Source organism: Gymnodraco acuticeps, unplaced genomic scaffold (genome assembly GCF_902827175.1).
Source record: "Gymnodraco acuticeps unplaced genomic scaffold, fGymAcu1.1, whole genome shotgun sequence".
NCBI lineage: Eukaryota > Metazoa > Chordata > Actinopteri > Perciformes > Bathydraconidae > Gymnodraco > Gymnodraco acuticeps.
The window spans coordinates 1,502,475-1,525,502 of NW_022991180.1; the positions used below are offsets into that span (position 1 = coordinate 1,502,475).

The 23,028-nt window shown below is 43.0% G+C and overlaps 1 protein-coding gene across 1 annotated transcript in view; it reads right to left on the reverse strand.

The window, feature by feature from the left end:
* The window catches only part of LOC117560763 (leucine-rich PPR motif-containing protein, mitochondrial-like), a 68,996-nt gene that overhangs the window by 19,423 nt on the left and 26,545 nt on the right, over positions 1–23,028 (reverse strand). The window contains exons 14-24 of the mRNA XM_034237764.1: positions 22,038–22,107; positions 20,137–20,164; positions 19,481–19,538; positions 17,419–17,525; positions 16,591–16,668; positions 16,432–16,488; positions 16,085–16,198; positions 15,849–15,979; positions 15,535–15,620; positions 8,999–9,206; positions 1,617–1,741 (exon numbers count right to left, since the gene is read on the reverse strand). Of these exons, the coding sequence (XP_034093655.1) occupies positions 1,617–1,741; positions 8,999–9,206; positions 15,535–15,620; positions 15,849–15,979; positions 16,085–16,198; positions 16,432–16,488; positions 16,591–16,668; positions 17,419–17,525; positions 19,481–19,538; positions 20,137–20,164; positions 22,038–22,107 (1,062 nt within the window). The remainder of the gene's footprint in view (positions 1–1,616; positions 1,742–8,998; positions 9,207–15,534; positions 15,621–15,848; positions 15,980–16,084; positions 16,199–16,431; positions 16,489–16,590; positions 16,669–17,418; positions 17,526–19,480; positions 19,539–20,136; positions 20,165–22,037; positions 22,108–23,028) is intronic.

Below are 23,028 nucleotides of genomic sequence, written 5' to 3' on the forward strand. Positions count from 1 at the left end.
GTCTGAATTCAAATTTCAGTTTGGAAACGTGTGTGAAAAATAGCAAATATTTAGTAAGCCCTGCATATTTAGACATACCACTTCAGGAAATAATAAAAAGGTAATAGAAAAGTATATTTGTCTTAATGTAATTCATCGACTGCACGTTTCATGGGCATTTCTATTAATTACAACTTGAACCCTATTCACTTGTAGTGTCTCTCCTAATAGCACCAATTAACATGTCCTCCACATCCCAGCTTCCTGTAGACGTTACATTGACCTCCATGTTAAAAGGCAAGTATTGTATTATGACCCTTTAATTTTTTTAAGTTGTTGAGCTGTTGCTATGGTTGCCTGAACGTCGCAGAACTACATTTTATGTTCCGATTTACAACCAAGGTCGAACAATGAGAGACGAGATGACCTATTTGCTCCACAGAAGGCCACTCTTTGGGAAGTCTGCAGGTTTTGATACATTCCTGCTTTTATTTCAACACGTACTCACAGAGTTGTGATGTTGAGTGTTTCAAGGTTGAAGTCATCCCTCTCTTGCTTTATATGAGCGAGTAAGAGCCAGAATCATATTTTATATCACGATCCACGTGTTAGTGGGCACTGGTTTCTATCAGACTATTGTAAAAGTAATTTCATGTTTTTGAGGGTGCAGCGCCTGACTTTGAGGATCTGTGACCTCTTGGGGGGTTCAGAGATAAAAGTGGGAGGGAATGGTGTATGAGGGAGTGTGTGAAATGAAAGTAAAGGAGGTGGAGAGGTGCTCCACTGCACGGTTTCAACCTTTACACACTCCAGAGCCACTTGCGGCACATTGAACTTGAACTTTTTCACCACGCTGCTGTCGACATACAGGGAGACCGCTCAAAACATGACGTCTGACGTGCTTCACTAAGACCTCGTCTGACCCCCCCCCTCACTCTCTGCTGCTCTTACACACTCTTGGAATTGTTGCCGCTTGTTACGTGTACGTTTAATGCAAACATAGCGTGGGCACTTTGGATTAGCTATGCCTCACACACAGAAATTAATAGGAGGCAACCAGGAGAAGTACACAAATATATATATTAGAATATATCTAGGAGAAGCACTGACAGCGAGCACTGCTATTCTATACTTAAGAGGCATTTTTCATATAATAAGCCTTTAACACGATTTATATTTGTTGTATACTCCATTCTGATTGGTCGATTGCTGACCATGAACTTCTATGTCCATGTTGCATGTATTTTGCTCCTTGTCCTGTTATTCCTGTCATCTATTCACTGACAACTTTTAATGATGGGCATAAAACCTGAAAAAAAAAAAAACCCGTAATAGTCATTTTGGTAATGTGGAGACCCTTTATCGAAACCTGACAAATGAATGAAAAGCAGCAACTATGTTGTTTATAAGACAGGGTTTAGTCCATAAAAGGTGCAACTGACAGGTTTCCATAATTCTAGGGAATCTGTTCTAAAGAATCTGAGAAAATATAAAAATGTTGAATAAAAAAACGTGAATCAAGAAAAAAAATTCTAACCTTCCTTGTTAATCATCAACAATTTACATAAATGTTCAAACCAAAAGTTTTAGCACCATATTTTTGGGATGACAACAAGATGAGGGTATACATGTGTCACCTTTCTGCAGCAGGTCATGGTCTTCTTTCTCCACCAGAGCCACGATGATGCGGTGGATTGAAGGCATGTGGTTGTAGCGCTTCTGACAGTCTATGGCTGCTTCTAGAGCTCCGGCCAGGTCCTCGCTACACACACACACACACACACACACACACACACACACACACACACACACACACACAGCACACACACACCACACACACACACACACACACACACACACACACACACACACACACACACACACACACACACACACACACACAACACACACACACACACACACACACACACACACACACACACACACACACACACACACACACACACACACACACACACACACACATCACACACACACACACACACACACACACACACACACACACACACACACACACACACACACACACAGGAGGAGATGAGAGAGCGAGTTAGATGTCAGGTCTATCCAGTCAGTCATGTACAAGACTGTTGGGGCAGAGAAAAAGAGAGTGCATCGAGGGGCGTTAACCCTGTGACCCACCATTCAAGCACTGTGACCCTGTGCAACAATACAGGCCTTTGAATTCCTGACAGCAGACTGTAGGTGATGAAGCCTTTTGGCCTCAATACATCATTCTCACACAATCAGGTGCTCTCACACCTGTCGGCGAGGGGCTAATGTCTCTCTGGACAGGCTTTTAGAGAGGAAGCAATACAGCAGACAAAAGGACTGCAGTGATCTTTACCCTCTCTGCTCCTCACAACTTCTCTCACTTCTTCTCCTCTTTTTGTCCTCTCCAAACCTCTTTAACCTCCTCTCATTTCCTTCTCATTTTCCCCATCTCTCTTTTTGATTCCTTCTCTTCTTCCCCTCGTCCTTATTTCATGCCGTCAGCTCCCACTCCCCATCTGATGACCCCGCCCCCCAGCTGAGCCATTTAGCAGAAATATGGCAACAACATTAGAGACCCCCCCCCGCCCCCCCACCAGTACCAGCTCATGTCATCCTCTCCTTGCTCAATCTATCCTTCCTTTGCCTCTCGAGCAAACAAAAGAGTGCGCAATGGGAGGATGACTGCGCCTGATGGAGTGATAACGAGAAAAGTAGAGGGACGGAGGCGCCCGAAAAAGAAGCAAGAGGAACGAGAAGCTGAGAGAAGGGGGAGGGAAGAGAGACCACTTCAATCTCCTCTATTGTGACAGCGCTGCCATCAATCTGTTGATTGGGTAATTACCATGTCAATCACACAGAGGTCAAAGCAGATAGGGCACCTAGTGGGGAGGGGGGGGGCAGAGGGAGTGAATGTGAGACAGACGGATGGACGGAGCGTGAGAGAGACAGATTGAGAGTGAACAGGTATAATTTCTCAAGTGTTTTCTCCTCTAATCAATTAGAGAAGTGGATAAGAGAAATATGCGCGGAAAGACCAACAACCCGGAAAAAAAATAAAACAGGAAATGGTGTGACCTTGTGTGAGGAGAAGAGAGCGATGGAGGGAGGAGGAAATGGAGTGATTGGGGTTGGAAGGTAAAGAGGTCCGCTAATTGAAATGAAGAGGGACAACATTATTCAGCAGCGGCAGTCAAGAGGCTGTTCAACCGCACAGCCGTCTGATTGAACAACACAGAAGAGACACTAAGAGATTTTTGAAAATGAGAGAAAGAGAGTGGAGATTGAATGAGAACAGGAGGGGGTCGTGGGTATTTACTACAAAAATGAAACAATTGCAGTTAGACGTTTGTAATTTACGAAATGTGGCTTGAATGGACAAATACTTTTGTTATGTGGTGTCTCGCAATACTTTTTTACCGAGTCATATGTTGGTGGAATCAATGTTTCAAAACTCCTCTAAATTCATTTCATCCCTTCTATCCGTCCACTTTATTCTTTCCTCCACACCTACTTATAATCCCTCCACCCTAATGAGACATCTTTTAAAAAAAACATCCCTTCACTCTCCAAAAAATAAGGCCTGGTGTTGCAATTACACCCCCATCTGCCTTCCTCCCCTCTCCCCCTCTCTCCGCCCACCGATCCACCCCAAAAAAGAGCTAAGGATGTCGAAAGATGGATAATTCCCCCTAGGTACAATTTAACTGTCACTTTGCGTTGCCATTTACTGCGGCGCACAGCCCTGTTAATGTCCTCAACTTTGCATGTCAGCCACTTTCCAGCCAATTAAGCCCTGAAAAAAATGGGAGCGCTTTGCTCAGTGGAAACCTGAAGGATTAGACAAGGAAGCTCATTTTGCCTCATCTCACCCCCCCCTTCCTCCCATTTCTCTCCCTCTCCGTCCCCCTCTTTTGTTCCGAGGAGATAGGCAGGCCTGTTATCACGCCACTGTCCTTGCGTGGGGGAGGACAAGGTGTCTATCTCCCGAAAATGTCAAATGAGACAGCGATCATGACACCACTAGCCCACTGTTATACACTTACATGTGTGGAAGAATGGCACGTATTCATGTTTACTTCAGTACCCACACAGGTGAAGAGTCTTCATACTGCACAAAGTTGATATGGCAACAGTAGTGTTTACTCATCTAGCAGCATTATCCTCATTACTCCCCTAATAGTCACTCTCCTATTAGCTCAGTTTTGGTCTCAATTTCTGAGGAAAGACTCTTTACCTGCTGAATGCTCCACTATGTTGCTTACCTTTTCTTTCATTTGGTGCTTGATATTGTGAGCTTACTAGTTTCTTGCCTAACACCAGACGCCTCCAAACCAAAAAGCCATAGTGATAACGTCCCACAGAGCTTATGGTACCTACAGATTCCTGTGATAACTATCCGCGATATCGTCAGTATGAGAACATCATTGACAATTTAACCTGTCATTGTTTTATAAGCATAATTGATTAGGGCATGTTGAACCATTAATGGAGTTAAGTTGTGCTGCAGTTACAATCTTTCTCAGTGTATTTTCCTTGTTCCACTTTTCTATATTTTCACGTCTGGCTGCTTCGGTTTATCTACCAAGGATTTCCTTTTTGATTTCCACCTCCTATATCACTCATTTTATTTTCATCTGGTCTTACTGTAATTGAAAGGAGAGGCTGTGACCTCGGGTTAGGCCTAGGGATGGGTACCGAGCCCCGGTATTAAACGGGCCCCGGGGCTGAATTATTAAAGACCGTGGTACCGTTAAGCTCCGACGTTAGCGGTCTTTTTATCGGTACTGGAGACATGTAAAAAATATATGTCATGTGTATTATTGCTACACAAACATTATATTGCAATTTTAGTGTCGCCAACTCCGTTTCTAACATGCAAAAAGACAGCAAAATGCAGCCTGCTTACGAGGGGGCGGGGCAGACACACACACGAGTCTAAACATCTTGCAAAAGTGCACCACATTCAGACGGAGGAATGCACCGGGTTCGACTGTCTTTCTAGTAGCTCTGTAGCCCCGTCCACGAGTAACGTTTCCACGTCAAGTGTTATGTATGCTAGCAGCAACACACAGAGTTAACTCAATGATACAAACATGGGTTAATGATTAGAGGTAACTGAGTTATTTATTTTGTTAAAGTTTCAGCTCTGTTTACAGTTCTGTCATCAGATTATTTAATACGATTTGTTAAAACGCTGTTGTTTCTTTTGATGTGAAATATTATGTATTTAATTTAAATTAAAAGCAATGTTAGTTTTGTTCACAATTTGTTTAGTTAGTTTACCTTGTTTTTTTCTCCAAAAGAACCGATAAAAGTACCGTTAACAGACCGGACCGATAAAAGTAGTAGTACCGTTAAAACCTTAACGATACGCATCCCTAGTTAGGCCTCACTAAAAATGTACACACAATATAAGACCGTTGGAAAGTGTGAAACTCACTCATCGCCCATCAGCTCTCCTCCATTTTTCCGTCTTATCACACACGTCCTGCCAGCTCTTCATTTAGTGCGACTCATTAGCATTTTCTGGCGCTAATCACTTCCATAAGGATGTGGCAATCTGGGCAAGAGTAGTAGCAGACTAGCACACACAACAGTGAGCGGACGGGCATGAAGGCTAACAGGGCGGCGCATATGATGGGCTGTCAAGGGCTAATCTGCCGGAGAAGTGTTCATTAAGTCATTAGCGCTGACACAGCGATGAGACGGGTGCAGGCAGGAGTGATGCCTGCTTTGTCCTCTTTTATCTCTTCCCTCCGTCCCCCCTCCTCCCCAGTGTCTGTTTGTCCCCTGACTGACGGCATGAAGAGGAGGAGACCACCGGATAAATATAAAAGATAAAAAGAGGAGACGAGGACGAGGAGATAGATTCAGCTGGAGCGCAAAAGTCAAGTGCTGTGGTACTCAAACCTGCCCTGAGGCTCAGCTGAACCCCTGCTGGAACTATGTGGTGGAAACGCTTTACATTACTAAGCATTTCACACATCTTCCAAGAGACACTTTTATTTCAGCCTGCGGCCCGCCCCTATCGTTTTATAGCTGCCCATGTAGATCAAAGCTGTAACTGCAAAGCCTTATTAGGGGCCTTCGGTTGCACTTCTACACTATTTAGTGCCTGAAACAGATGTTTTAGAGATAGAAACGAGCCGAATAGTCATTATTTAACTCCTGCAGTGAATCATCTGCTCAAATAAAAGTTGAGCCTGAAATTGGAAGGAAAGATGTTTGTTTATTTATTTGACCCGAGTTTGCGCCTCGTCGTTCTGATAGCTCCGCCCCTTCGCTCCAACCCCCCTCCACATCTGCAGGTGAACATTTCTTTAGTGACACATTCATCGCAAGAAGTGTAGCAAAAGTCAAGGCCGCAGATTCGTCGATTTATACTGCCACAGAGCAGATTCGTGAAGTTGTAATGACTGATTTGAGAGGTTGTAATAACCAAGTTGCAGTTGTAATGGAAAATATATTAAAAATATATATATTTTTCTGCAAGTGAACATTTCATCACTAAGTTCATTTTTTTTCTACAAGCTACAAAACTTTTTGTTTTCTTCTGTGACTTCAAATTTTGTTCACAGTTACGTGGATATTTTATACAAGTGTAAATGTATGCACACAAGCTCAGATTTATGTTCTGCAATTGCTCACATCAGGTTTTACACGCTCTCGCATTTTGCACCATATCTACCTTCATATTTAAACTTGCTACACTTTCCAAACAAAAATGTACGATATTCTCAAGTGAAGTGGACGACAAATGAATATTATGTGCATATCAAGTTCTACATTTAGTTTGAGGACTATTTTCAAGCGTTGACAACCAGCCAGCTGAAATACCAGCAGTCCGCCTGTTCACGTGCTCATTAGTGTGTTTTCACTGCAGTGTCATTTGGAGGAAGTACAACTGGCACTTGATTTGTGAACAGGGCTGTGCTAAGCTGGTGTGTGTGCCCGTTTGTGTGTGTGTGTGTTTGTGTTTTGGCTGCCGTTGATGACCCAGGAGTAAATTAGCCTGCTAATCTCACAGAGGCAGTGATTAACGAGTGAACCCAGAAACTCTGTTGGTGCCAGGGAGCAGACTTACAGCAAAACAAACAGCTGCAGGGGAGCACAGGTGTGTGTGTGAGCGTCTGGGCGTGTGTGTGTGTGTGTGTGTGTGTGTGTGTGTGTGTGTGTGTGTGTGTGTGTGTGTGTGTGTGCAAAGGTCTACCTCTACAGAGCAGCGTGTACACTAGAGGTAAACAGTGTGTGAGAGCATGTGAAGGGCATGTGTGTGTGTGTATGTGTGGGCCCCTAACGGCGCTGTGGTAAATCCAGCAATTAGTGCTCTGTACATAATTAACATGCTAATGAGTTGATCTACTTAAAAGCTGCTTTAAAAAAAATATAATACTCACACACTCTGAATAACACACACATACTGAATAGAGTTGAAGGGTGGGGCAATACCAGTGACCCCCAGCCAGTGTTTGTTAACGTTCATTTGCATATTTGCATTATGGGAAGAAGCATCGATGGCCGTCTCTCACCACAAACACACACTTACACATTTGAGTAGAGCAGTGGGTGTTTCAGCAGATCAGGGGTGGGGGCTCATGAGAGAGGTTGCAGCTGACGAATCCTCTCTAACAAACAAAACCTGGCTCTAACACCACACACACACACACACATATATAAATGAGCAATTTCCACATCCTCTCTCTGTCTGAATCGCTGACCCAGAGAGTAACCTCAGCTATGATCATAGGGAGGGATGAGCGACTCATTGAGGCACACGCACACACACACACACACCTGGCAACTGGATTTGGCAGATGAAGACACACATCTGAAAACAAAAGTGAGCTAGTTGGCTGGAAAGGGGAGAACTTCAGCCATAGAAAGATAATATACCATAACACACATTATGGTTTCCAGCTATGCTTGTCTGTTTGTCTGCCAGCCGGATTGCTGAAAAACGACTGGCCCGATTTTTATGAAACTTGGTGGAAGGGTGTAGCGTGGGTCAAGGAAGAACCCACAATATTTTGGACACGAGTGGATGCACAAGTTGTGTTTTGCTTTTGTTACATTTGCAGAATAAGGCACAAGTGCTGCATAAACGTGGTGTTGAAATAATATGGAGAAATAAAGTTCCCAGCTGGAAAAAATTCAGTTGAGAAACGTAGAAACAGCAGTCCAGTCTTGTATAGAGTGGCGAAGTCCCTCCCTTTCCGGGCGAGCTCCATGGGACCTTATTTCTGAAAAAGTATGTATTGAAGTCAATGGAGAGAGAAAGATTATCTTTCGATTCCGTTTGAATTGTGCCACGAATTACACATATGATGTTTGTCAATTTAAAAGATAATTTTGCAAGTCAAAAAAAAGGAAATGTGTCGTAAAACTGAAGTAACACTTTTGTGTGAAACCGCTCAATGAACTACATCTCCCGTCTCGTACCACACACCGAGTTGGCACATTTCACTTCTTTCTTTCAGAATGAGGCGGAAAGTATTAAAAGAGGTGAAAATCACTACAAGTCTGGGCACGTTGAGAGCTGTGCATACACACAAGGGGAGTTAGTCGGTTCCGTAAGAGCCAGCATGCGGACCGGGATTCTGGGATTCGTAGTCTTTCTAGTTGCATATTTTTCATAGTCTTATATTTCAACAGTTTTACGACAAACTGTGACTTTTTTGACATGGAAATTCATTTTTAAGATTGACAAACATCATATGTGTAATTCGTGGCACAATTCAAACGGGATCGAAAGATAATCTTTCTCTCCCCATTGACTTCAATACATCATTTTTCCGAAATAAGGTCCCATGGGTCGGAAGTAGATGGGCGGGACTTCGCCTCTCTATTGATGTTCTAAAATACAACAATTCTTGGAGCATACCTTTTTTCCTCCAGTGACTTAAAGCTAATAAAGAAATGGAAGTCAAAAGAACGACTCCCCAACTTTGGTTATTTTTGTATGAGGGAGTGTTTTTGTGATTTGTAACACAGCCAGTTTGCTTACCTCTCAATGTATGCAGTAACCAGGGGTGAGAGGAGGTTGGAGTTGGGCTTGGCCAGTCCGAGGGTGAACATGGAGTCCTGCAGGCGCTGAATGGCGGGGGCGCCACCCTTGGTCGCCAGAGAAAAGAGCATGTGGAAGAACAGCGTGATGTGTTTGTCATTTAACACCACCTCCTTCTCTTTCATCTCCTTCAGGAGGTCCACTGCCTCTGTGATGGAGGGAAAGAGAGAGTGTGAAGAAACATCAGTCAACATAAAGGGATGGTGATTTACAGGTAAAGACGGGAAAGACCAAATGTAAAGAACAAAAGACAGGAAGAAAGAGATTATGCAGCGTGATGAAGGGAAGGCGAGCGGTGGGCAGAGCTGGGAGAAGAGTAGGGTGTGTGAATACGATAAAAGGCCCCTTTAGCTAATTCCATGTGGGGAAAACAAACTCATATTAAAACAGCATTTTGTGCCCAGCAGGGATGCAAATCCAACCCCGTATAATGCCAACTCTGTGCTAATTGCTACTTGCGGTTTTCTAAACGAGACTACAATTACCGGACCCCTACAATGGAGGCCGGCTTTTTGCCGTGGCCATGTGGAAAGCACTTGGGGGGCTAAATTATAGGTATGTGGCGACAAGGGCCCGCCGTGGCCCCAGTGAGACCCCGGTAAGCGTGCTGAGGGGTGGATCAGTTTGGTCAAGCCCAGTCGGTAATGGAGGGCTTTTTACCGGGCCGCGCGCCCATCTGGCCAACACTAGGGGCTAAATGGTTAAAAGGGAATGTGTGTATGATTGTGTGTATATGTGGTGTATCAGACTAAGGTAATTAAGATGTGTTTACTGTCTATTTAGACAGCTGCTAATGGGCTGACAGCGATACAGCCGCTCTCCACCACAGATACTAATCTATACAGCATGACCAAGAGGAGGGGGAGATGGAGAGATGCAGAATATATTTGAATAACGTGTGACAAGCCAGTCTTCTAACTGCAGGGCAATATGGGCATTGAGTTCAACATTCACACACCAACATTTTCCTTACGTTGATGAAAGAGTGCAGCAAGCTCAGATGCAGAAAAGAAAATTAAAGTAAAAAAAAAAGTGGTAATATAACAAAATCCCTCAAATGAAGTGACTCTCTATTGGGAACAAATAACTTGTTGGGCAAGTTACTTCCAAAATATAATATATTACATATGACTTATTACTGTCTTTTGAAAGTAATAAGTTACATTAGAATATTACTGTCTCTGAAATGTAATGAGTTACACTACTTTTTAGTTACTTTACCAAAATAACCGCAAAAGAATGGCTAGTTATTTTAAAATGCTAAAATGTAGTTTAGTACAGCTCATTATACATCCAGTGAAGGGCAATGTGGTATAGCATAACAACTGTGTAGGCCCTTAAGGCTACTAACAACTTCTATTACACGGCTTAGTTGAATACTCGATTCTGATTGTAAATTCTTAACATGTGACACGTTGTTAATACATTAGTACAGACCAGTGTCAAGGACTATAATGAAGGTTGCTAAGGAGGATCAAGAAAGAGAAAGGAAAAGAGGTTAAAAGACGGAGCGCTGGACGTCAGATAAATCACCAGAAGAAGGCAGACAGGAAGTAAACAATAACAGGACACGGAATGGGCTCTGTAGTTTGTTTAGTATATGGCCGTGTACAGGCCCGGTTCCAGAACAAAATGACTCGGGGTGCCTCTGAGATTACAGGGGGCGCAGCAGTAGTAGGTTTACGTGAGCAATAGTGGCCGGCAACAGCAATGAAAAATAGGGTTGATGTTATGGTTCCCAATGAACAGATTGTGGCATTTGTTATGTTTTGAAACCAAGCAAGTGAGAACATTTCAAGTGAGTTAAAAGTGCAATCCTGAAATAGTTCATATAGTCCAAAGTGGACTGTGGCAAAGAAAAAAGCTTCAAAACTGTACTGATAAAACAAATGAGAACATATTGTAAATCAAGGCAAATATTATTTAAACCAGCTCATGGTTTGAAATGGCAAACATTGAAAAGCAAAAACCATGTACTAAATCATCACCTTGGTCCCATCATATACTCTGGGAAGAGAATATTTACTGTGATTGAAAACTGGTATCACATCATCATGTGAGGTTGCTTTTGTGACCTGGAGAACATTTCAGCTGCAACATTAGCTTGTTGATAAGCTTGGGATATGAGATAGTTTTGTAGGCATTCGTGGTGAAGGCATCTGTGCTATTGTATGCATTATTTTTGACCCAACATTTCTACAGGCCTTGGCAGAATATGGCACTATTTTCACATGAATATTCTAGCCCTTGCCTATTTTTATACCACAAGCTGCAAAATGACCGCCTATAACCCCACTGTACAGGCGGTACTTGTTTAGATATACCTGGGCAGGCTCTGTTTTGCCGTGGTATCCTGGCACCTGCGGGCCGCAGAGGGGCGGCGTAGTTTCGGGCAACGAAGACTGCTGCTCCGGGGCGAGGGCGGCGAGTCAGGCGGGAGTAAGCTAGTGTCCAGTCTGTCCACAACGGAGGGTAACGTGATGATGTCCCCATCTGACCTGTTGCTACGGTCTGCAGTAGATGCAGTGTTGCTGGCGTTTAGTGATGGTTGCTTTAACCATTTTCGTATAAATGATTATCCACAGATGTGTGTCACTGCTGTGGAAGCACTTTGGAAATGATGCACGCGCAGCGGAGCAGGTCACGCGCACCTGACACAATTTGTTGTTTGTATTTTTCACTCCGTTCTCTTTTTTGAATAGAGGGTGCATAACATTCAACTGCCCCGTAGATCCCGACGCGAAGCCTGAAGAGTAAACACACCAGGTTTACTAATCTACCCGCACAATTTGTCTGGTGTCGGAATGTCTCGCTATGTTAGTGCATTCTTAAAAAACAAAACACCATTTAATTTCGGGTTAAAATGTGTTGTAACTGCGTTACTGAGCATTGTAACGGGTAATATATTACCCACATTTCATTAGTAATGCGTTACATTACTTCGTTACAGCAAAAAGTAATATATTACTGTAACTCCGTTACTTTTGTAACAACACACACACACACACGCGCTCACACGCACACACACGCTGAGGGACAGCGCCACTGGTGAGTGCATTTGGCATCCTAATTTCAGTATTTCTCTCTCCAGCTCTCCACCTCTCTGTGCCAGTTGTTATGGCGATGGGAACCAAAGGCTGTCACATGTAATGGGACAGGGGAAAATACAGAAAGGAGGAGGAGGGAGACACTGTTAAACTGAGAAACTCCCTCTAAAAGGGAACGTTGGGATTTTAGCCTTGACCATTTTAACAAAATACTCGACACACTACAGGAAAGGGTAAACCTCAAAAAGCATTATAGGGCCTCTTTAAAGGATTGCCCTGACGTCATGTTTGTACTGTTTATCAGTTCATATGCAACTTGTTCTCCCCCACTGACTGTGTCTCTCTCCATGTCTCACTTCCTCCCTCCTTCCATCCATACCTCTCTCCATCACTCCGACACACCCACTAATCACTGAGACCAATGGCTTGGAGTTGATCCGCCCAAATGGAGCTACACCAGCTAACATCCCTCCATCTTACGTTGAATCCCCCCCCCCCCTCTATCCATCTCTGCCTTTATCCGTCCATTTAGCCAGTATGCATATCCATCAGCTCAACCGAGCATCATGGCCAGCAAAGCGAGCCAATCCAAACACACACTCTCACATCAGGGGATGGGAGGCAGAGACAGGCCAGGTAAACAAACATCACACAGCCCAATGGTTCATCTAATGTTGCATGACCACACACATGAAAAAATTCATTTGACTCAATAATTATTTTTTTATTTCCTTTCTGTTGGAGGATGGACAGATAGAGGGAGAGGGGCAAGGGCAGGTCAAAGAGACGCTTGGTGATAGAGGAGAGGTGTATTCAAAGATGAGGGAGAGAAGTGAAGGGGTGTACAGGCCCATGAGGCAGGAAAGTTAGATTAAAGGATGCATTCTTCTGGTATGGGATATACAAAAAGGTTATCCAATACATGTTGTCTGTGTCAACGGGACTTTAAGTTGAAAAGCCAAAGCAAGTTCAAGCAAAACATATCTACATATTCAGGAGTCTATTTTATTTACGTCCTTATTTGCGTTCATTTAAATGTAAAGTTTAGCACTGGTGTTGGCAGTGAAAACTGGAGACCATCTTCCAATGGGATCACACCAACCCATGGCTCTTGTTCCGTTTCCTTCCCCTCCTATTTCAAGCACCTTACTTTTGACCACAGTCAGCTGCAAATACTGCCTTGTTTTGATCTCAACTAGACATCTGTAAAGTTTTATGACAGGCCAACACTTGGGAAAGTACTACAAACTTATTCTGTGGGAGTAACGTTTCTAGTTTTTTAAAGTGAGTTAAACTTAAAGATTGGGAACTGGTCCCTGAATTAACTAATTCAAGAGTTAATAGCTATGTGTTTATGTCTGATGATTGCCATGTGATCTGTAGTATATAACCTACACACTTTTACAATAACACTGGAAAAAGTGAATCCTTGTATTTTATTATCTTTGGAATGGATGGCAGCAATAACTTGGATAAAATTGTATTAAGTCCTAAACAGGATCATACAGTTTATAATGAGGTGACTAAGGGGCTGCAGGCTAATATGGTGAGAATGTTACATCTGCAATTATCAACCCACATGTCCATATCATGATTTTGAGGGCAACCTAGGACACAATCAGATAGCGATGTTGGGAATATGTTGTTGTCGGAACATAAGTTCACTATATTTTGTGAGTATGAGTTCAATTGTTTTTCCACCCTAACCTTCTGAAAAAAAATGACACCCAAATAAAGAGAAAGGTAAGACAGATGGATGTATAGACACTGACAGATGTGAAGATTAAAAGGACCCTGAGGGGGATGAGCAGTGGATGGAAGGCAACATAAGGATACATTCAAAAGGATAAAGAGAGGTGAAAACAAAGTTGCCTGACGAGGTGGGAGGCTTTGAAACAAGGGCAAAAACAACAAAGCCATTAGAGAGGGCGAGAAATAAAAAGCAAGATGCCAGGAGACATGATCTTCAGCTGGTGTGTGCTGGGTGGGGACAGGCTAACATCAAGGTTAGCCATGTGTGCTAATGTGGCTGACAAGCGTCCCCTCCATATGCACACTCTGGCTAATGGCAAATGCGTTAGCGCTGCCCATACACACCCCAACACACACACACCAACCAAAACGCCTTTTGCTTGAATTCACATGCAAATTTCTCTGTGTGTTAGGGCTGTCCCGAATACCATTTTTCGGGCTCCGGATATTCGGTAGTAATCAGCAGCGAATATTCGAACCGCGCGCGGGGGGGGGGGCGTAGTAATCAGCAGCGAACCGCTTCAACACGTGTATTTCGGTGTATTCACGGCATTCATTTTGTTATTCTACAGTATTGTTGTTTTATAGTTATTTGTTAATGTAACCCAATTTGTGTTCTTTGAAATTGAAAAGGATATGGCATTGTGTTTGTTACTTTCGTTGCAGTTGTATATGTCTCCTATTTATGGATATGCTTTTATTTTTGAAGGAGAGGTAGCGCTGTTGACAGGAAGTTGTTGTTGCTTTGGAAACAACGTGACGGAGATTAACAGAGAAAAGTAATATCTACATATAAAGACGGAGAAAGTAAACAATAACGTTTATGGTTAAGTGTTAGCACCCCCCGAAGAGGCACAAGCTCTTACGTTGATATCGGAGATTTCAATAAATTCAATTTGAAGGAAAAAACGGGGGGAAAAACGAAAAAACAAACAAAACGAATATCCGAATCACGAAATTGTGTGTGTGAAATGCTCAAGCACTTCGGCGGACATGATCTGCCATTAGCATCAAGGCGGATTTCAATAATTCTGGAAAAATACACAGTCCTGTAATTTTCCCCTCTCTCATTTCTCAGTGGTGCAAGGGGTGGGAGATTGAGAGAATAACACGCTTGGAGACAGAGCGGGGGAGAGAGGGTCAGATAGAGAGACAGAGACGAAGACGGAGAGAGGGGAGGACAGACGGGGGAATAATTTTGCCTGTCATTGTGTGCAAAAAGCAGAGCGGCAAAACTGATGGTAATTGGGTCTTCGATGGGCTGAAGGAAACCCACCGTAGCATTCTGAAAATGGCAGGCTAATGTGGTTTGAGGGAGGGAGAGAGACAGATTGTGACAGAGCTGGTGACACACACAGGCCACACACACACATTTTAAGTTCAAGCCTGATTTACTTTGATCCAGCTTACTGTCAGAGATAAAGGAGTGAGGAACTAAGTGCTTGTGGGATTAGTCAATTAATCAATTGACACAAAATAAAGAACATTAAGATAATCAATAGTTTGTAAACCATCAAGCTGGAATGTGTTTGAAGATCTTTGGTTTTAGAAGATCAGTTGGAGAAGAGTCTGAGAAAGTGTGGTGTGCAGTTTTTATATAAAAGGACACTTAAGAAGAAGCTGACTAATGAAGCAATTGGCACACTTCAATCTTAGCTGCACCATAGAGAAACTTACCCTCCATTCTGTCGTTCTTTGCGAGACACTGGACCAGTGCGATGTATTTAGCAGCCTCAAGATTCACTGACGAGTCCTTACGAGTCCTGAAGACAGAGACAGAGAGAGACAGATTAATGTAGTTCACCTCTCCTGCTAGCCTTCAGTCTGATGAGGTGGTGAGTGAAGGAAAGGAAACGAGGATGGAAGGGAGAGTTTCCTGTGTTTTAGTCAACAGAGCGGCTGCATTAATGTCTCCCCTAATACCACTCAAGTTCAACTTTAATGGCGTACTACTGGTCACAGCACTTCTTTGTGTATCCTGCCTCACTTACATTTCCCTCTTCAGGTTGAGCGCCTCCACCACGTTGTTGTGGCGACAGCACAGGCCGATGAGGCTGGCGTATACGGGGATCACCATCTCGTCCTCGTGCTCCTGCTTCAGCTCCAGGGCGCGCACCAAGTTCTGATCGCACGTAAAAACAACACATTTCAGGACCAAACACACAAAAAGCAACACATTTCAAGAATAAACAAAAAGGGTTTTGTGAGTGATCCAAACAAATCCTACCTCCTCAGCGACGAGACTCTGGATGGCTTGTTTGAGAAGGTAGCTCAATGGTTGGTTCTCTGCTTTCCTTTTGGCGAGCTTCTTCTCAAGACCATACAACCTGCCCTCAGCCCCCTGATGGAGAAAGGTGTTAAACACATAATCAAATGCATACACCTTCAAGAGCTTGTTTTAAATAACACTGTGCGCTCTATCCATTGTTTTATTTGTTTGCAAGTTGTATTCAAATGTGGAGTTCAAGCAATACAAGTTTCCCTAAAGATAAACATAAGCGTTAAAAATGAATAACGTTGAGTCTCGTAGCGTTTTGAACATTTTATATGCATTTTTCACAGCGTCCTACTTACAGTGCCACGGACAGCATCTGACCCAAAGCCATCGTGGTCCACCAGAGCAACCACATCCTGACACACACACAGGTAACATTAAACATCTTCATCATTAGGGACGCTATAATAACAGAGTAGTACAGTACAGAAACGTAGTACAAATACTCTGTACTGTACCTTGATGAGCTCTTGGGCTTGGTAGGACTCCAGCAGGTTCCTGATGCCTCTGTAGATGTTCATGGACACAGATATATTCTACAGAGAAACAAAAGGGAGAAAAACAACATTAGCAAAGCACCGATGAGCCAACAACAAGCAACAGTTAACGGCAACCAAATGGCTGGGAAATAACAACTTGAATAGCTTTGTTTAAAAGCCGTCACAGAGCTTGTGGTTGAATTAAGCTCAATATGCATGCCCCAACAAACATTTACTGGGTGCTTTCATTTATTTCTGATAGTAAAATACAATGTGTGTAACTACTGTAAATGAATATGCGATTATAGTGTATTTTGGCTTTCTGGTATTTACACACTCCAACTATTTCTACTACCAATAACTGCTCATTAGGAGTCACTAAAACAAGTTATCAGTCCTTCAAGGTCAGAATTAAACTTTCCTAGGCGAAAATGTTCACCCGTTTGTTCCATTTGGGTATTTTTCTCCGTGACTCAAAAGCCAAGACTGTCTATTTGTTCGTACTGAACTCCAAACGGCCCTTTAAGATGTGCCCTTTGACCAGTAATGTAAAACATGATTTAATCTTCTACAACATGTCTAGACGTCTCAAATCAGACCATCAGTCTTCAGCAATGGAGAGCAGGAAAAGAGTGTGTGTGTGTGTACACATCGTGAATAATCCGAATCTGATTACACACAGCAAATCATCTCAGATCAGAGTGTGTAAGCTCTTTTAATGCGGGAAGGTTATGAATTAACTGGATATATGGTTGAGTGGTGTGTGAGAGTGTGTGTGTGTGTGTGTGTGTGTGTGTGTGTGAATACCTGATCTTTTAGTCGATTGAAGTATTTCCGCAGCTTGTCTTCATTTGCATGCACCTCCCCCTCCGACATGTTGTCGATAAAATTGTACAAGAAGAAGGATGATGTATCTGGAAGTGATGAAAACACACACAAACACACACAGTGACTAGTTGTCTTGGAAATACATTTCATTTGCCTCCGTGTCCGTCACTGCATCCATTTGTGCATTTATAAAAAAAATCCGTGACCTCTGCAGAGTGTGTGTTTGTGTTTCTGCCGACAGAGGCTGCTTCTGGGCTGCAGTGTGAGTGAACGTGCGATGGCTGGCAGTGACAGCTTCCCACTACTTCAACTCTCTCACACACACACACACACAGATAAAACACACATACACACAGATGATGTGGCCTAATGGAATGTGACATGGATAACAGTCTCCATCGCTCCCACCAGCACTAACACCAGTTTCAGATGGGGACTGTCCGTGACACGCACACTTACACGGAGCGACATTAATGCTCCAAACACCCACTCTCTCTCACTGTCAGACCAGGAACACTGCACAGCAATAACACACACTCTTTTAACTACTCATCGCAGTGTCAGCAGCCAGGCTCTATTTCCTCAGACGGAGAGAGCAGGTCTTTCACTCACACGGAAATAAACTCACACAGGCTGGATGTAAGAAGCGGGGCGGTCGGCAGAATTTCTGCCATTGAGACTGCACATAAACACACACACACACACACATATCGGACAAACACACACACTGGGCATGTTTTTGTCATCTGAACTAAAGTTGGAGGATGGATGAGACGGAGACAGCAGTCGGCAAGTTTGAATACTGATACATGATGGATGACGCACACAAACAAGCGTTCTGTCGTTTGTTCACCTACACAAGTACACACACACCACTAGGGATGCTCCGATCGGCAATTTCGGGGCCGATCACCGATATCAGTATCGGCCGATACCGATCGCCGATCCGATCGAGTGGGCGGGGCCTAAATGGAAGATTTAAACATCACTTTAAATCTTCCATTTAAAGTGATGTTTAAAACTCAGTTAATGGGGCTCATTCTCTGGAGCTTCCACAAACAACAATCAACTTAATTATTACATTCAAATGATGGACATTATTCAAGTTTACATTCACTTTGGATAATAACACGGGAGAAATGAGCGGAAGCGCTCTCTTTTCCTCTCTCCCTCTCTCTCCTGACAGCCTGTCAGTATCTCATGCAGCTCACTGATCCAGTAATAGTGACCCGACAATGAAGAATACATATATTTATAATAACTAGTTTAGCTTGTTCCAGAGGTAGATAAAATAGCTAAGTGTGTTAGGTCTAACTCTTACGGTACGTCCACACAGCAGCTTTTCGAAAATCTTGAAAATCTTGGAGCTGGGCGTGTCTGAAAGCTTGGGGATTTTTTGCGAGCAACGCGACCAACAACCAATCACATGAATCTCCCGCCCCCGACATACAAAGCAAAACACCCCGGGGATTTTATGCGAGCAATATATATATATATAAACTCCCCAAACAGGCGAAAACCTACCAGTTTCACCCACTGTCTCTGCCACCTCCCTCCATGCCTGGTTCCTCCGGTTTGTATCCCGTTAATAGTTCTGGTCGTAAAGAACCGGGTGATTTGCTACCGTAATTTCTCGTTTGGAATATGAGGAAATGAACTGCAGGTCTGGTTCTCCCTGTGTGTGTGTGTGTTTCGCTGCGCTTACCGGTCCGGCGGGCGGAGCTGCAGGATTTCTGCTTCACACACGTTGCATACCGCTATTTTACTATCTTTTTCGGACACCTTAAAATAATGCCAGACCGGTGAAGCCATTTTGGCGAGCTTGTTATGCCGCACACAGAGAAAAGTGTCATGTATTTTACGTCATGCGATCGGCTTTCGCGATCGGCATGTTTAGAGAGCACCGATCGATCGGTAGAGAGTGAGTATCGGCCGATCTCGATCGGTGACCGATCGATCGGAGCATCCATACACACCACTCTTGCAAACAAGGACACCATAAGATATGAAAGTCCTGACTTGTGTACAAACATCTCCTTACCAGAAGTCTTTGTGCCTTCTTTTGCGAAGCGCTGGTCTTTGGACAAGAGCTCAGTAATCTGGGGAAACAATTAAACACACAATAAGACAAATAGCGTACATTAAAGCCAACAACACCATCTCCACAGGAATAGTTAGGGTTACATTTCATCATAGGCAATCCAATCCTTAACAATTCCTTTTTTGTATTAACTCTTTAACAACTACATTTCGTATATTATGAAAGAGCTCTGTGTGTGAATGAACTGTATGTTTGCTTAATATCTTTTTATTTATACGTTCAGTGGGCCATAAGGAGATTTGGATAACAGGCAGCAGATGGCATTTGTCAGATTGTATATTCTTCCTAAATGTAACCCAGTATGTAGCAGATGGCGAGTAAACTGGATATCATAACTGTTTCATTGTGTGAGGAATAAGCCGTGATATATAGTGAACATGCATCAAATGCTTTAAATACGAAAAAGAGATTAGTTTTAACTTTAATAAGTGCATGTCTTTATAAAGTGTTATCTCTTTTGTACATGAAGGCTCTTTTACTGGATCATTTATTATTTCCAGCTATTTCACTTTTATTGAAAATGCTTTCTGTCTGTAGTCCAGTACATTATCCTTCACAGATACTCAACACATAATATGGGCATATTCACTTCTTACCTTCACCATGCTCTCCACATCAGAGGACCTGCAGGGGGCAGTAGAGGACAACACATGAGCAGCTGGGCGACACACACACACACCCCCAGCGGGTCCACAGGACTCCAGCGAGTCAGAGTTAATGTGCAATTTGCTCACAAGTGAAGGTACGTTTTGCTTTTAGGGCTCAAACATAGAAGGACGTCTACATTTGCTAAAAATTCATCTCAGGAAAAAGAAACACCTCCACCACACACACTTCCATCATGGATGTATTCGGCTCTCAAACAACATTCAAGTTTGACCAACTTTGAGCGCTGTTGCTGTCAATTCCCTCCATAAATGATCACTCTAAAGTTGTCAAATTACAATATTGCGAGATGTCTCTAAACTTAGCTCACTTGAATATTGATTGCTTGTACGGTCTGTGAACTTGGTACTGTTGGTGAACCGTTCAATGTTCAAAAGGATCTGAATGTTGTTTAAAAACTGAAATATAGATGTTTTTTAAATCCCATTTCCACCCCAACTTTTAAATAAATATACAAACCTCATAAATGTTTGATATAATAAAATAAGTACATTTTCTGACATCAGATAGGGTTTGATTTAAGTGACCATAATACTGACTGTGTCATATTGCCATAGCTACTGAATTGACAGTGTAGTACAATAAAATACGTTAAGAAAGCGCGACAGATTTTTCAGTTTGACACACTCAATACAGAGAGAGGAAAGACAGCAGTACAAAAGCCTGGGAAACCACAAAAGACACACACACACTAAATTATGACAATGTGCGACATTTCTGGCATTGTCAGCTAGTTGCTGGAGAGGAGGATAAAGGGGGAGAGGAAAAGAGAGAAGAACAGGTCTTTAATGATTAAATTATCCCCTGACCTTGTCTTTGACAGGGGCAGGTCCCGCATTGCAGTGACACGGCACTCACACACCAACACACACACTCCCCAAGTGACAAGCCCAATTACGACCCTGTCAGGCAACTTAACAGTCAGAGGAGTGTGTAGGTGTGTGTGTGAGAGTGAGTGTGTGTTAATGCATGGCAAATGGAGGAGAGGGAGCGAAGTCATACACATAAAAGACGGACAACAATGTGGATTCAATGATTTTAAATATTTTTTAAATGAAGCCAATATCTTCTAAAAACAGTCTTGTAATGTTCATTTATTGGTGGTTTCGAAATAAGCTAAAACTATATTGCATTATAATTATTTTCCTATTACGTTAGTTCGAAATCAACCAAGTTAATTAGCAAATCAGTTACAACAAAGTATATAACTAAGAAAGTTTCAAGTTAAGCTCGACTGAGCAGAGTTTAGCTTTCTGGAGGAAGAAATAACTTTGCTCCCTGCAGACAAGTCAGCGCCTTTTCTCTTTGGCTCACCTCCAGCTTCACTCAGGGGCCGGAGCATTTCTGTGTGGGTGTGGAGTGCTAAACTGTAAATATTCATAAATACCCCTTCAACAAAAGCCCACGGGTCAGACCCCGGTCCTAAGGCTTCCTCTGTGTGAGTGTGTGTGCAGGAGAGAGAGTTAGATCAGTATGGGGGTCCATGTACGAGGGGCAGTGGTGGGCATCTGCTAATTTGCATATCTCCCACGGTGCTTTGGGGCGAGAGCTGAGGGATGACTGCCTCCATATGCATGAGGCAGCCGCAAATATGTGTGTGTGATGGAGTGTTTTTCCCTGCAGCCACACACACACACACACACATTGTGGTGGATGGTGTGATACGCTGCACATGTCATAGTCATAGCATATGCTGCAGTGACCTCTATAGCGCTACAGGCCTCCCTAAAAACACCATTCAGGAGTTTGAAGGAAATTATGGAGAAATATGGAATATGAAATGATGAAGATCACATTAAGACAAAAACAGAGAACGGGCTAATTGACTCACTTTTTGAAGCCCAAGATGAGGCTGCCACGGAAAATACTGAGATCTGTCGCCAGGCAGGATGGATCCGACACTGGAAAACAGAGCAGACAGATGAGTGATGAGGGAAAGGAAGAAGGAAAGGAGCAACAGCTTGTCCTCTCTGGAATTGATCCGTGTGGTTTAGTTATGAATATACGTTGAATATAACCTATACACACCAAGTCGCTGTATCATTTGTGGGAGCTGTGGATTATAACACCTTGCAAGTAGTAATGCCTCGCACAAAAACACGTCAAGGTTTATTGTCCTTGGACAGATAGAATTGTGCGACTTTCATCATGCCGACTTACTTTGCCAGGAATTATACCACCATTTCCTTTGTTATTGAATATTGCACTATTTATCTGTGGCAGTATGAGGGGGCAATGGTTGGAATGTAGCTAATAAAATAAACGTGTAATCTATAAAAGGTCTACAAATATGTAAAAATGGCTGAAGGGCATGGGTATTTGTTGTTTGATTGAGTGGGAATTTGTGGGAAAGTAAAAAAAAACCACATTTTTCAATTAACAGAGGTATAAAGAACAGATGCATCTGAAAGCAGGAAAGGTTTGGCTTTTTGTTTGTTTGATTACTTATTGGAAGAAGCGCCTTGAGGATGTGCAGTGTTTATGGAGAAATAGATCAAATTAAAACAAAAAAACTGTGTGTGTTTCATTGTGGACAATACAGAAAGAGGAAACGGAGCGACGTATGTGAAAACCAGTGGTGGACGTTTGAGACTAAAACAAGATGAAAGACAGAAAACAGGAAGAGTCATCCATTATTTACCAGCCTTCTCCATCCGTCCCTGTGACAGAGCGAGCGCCTCTCCTTCTCGCTCTTTACATATTCACACATTCTCTTAAAAGGCCTGATGAGCAAAGAGGAGTAAGTGGGCAAGTGTGTGTGTGTTTGTGTGTCAACGCTGGTCCAATTAGCCCGCAGGCAAAGCAGCGATCTTTATGATGAT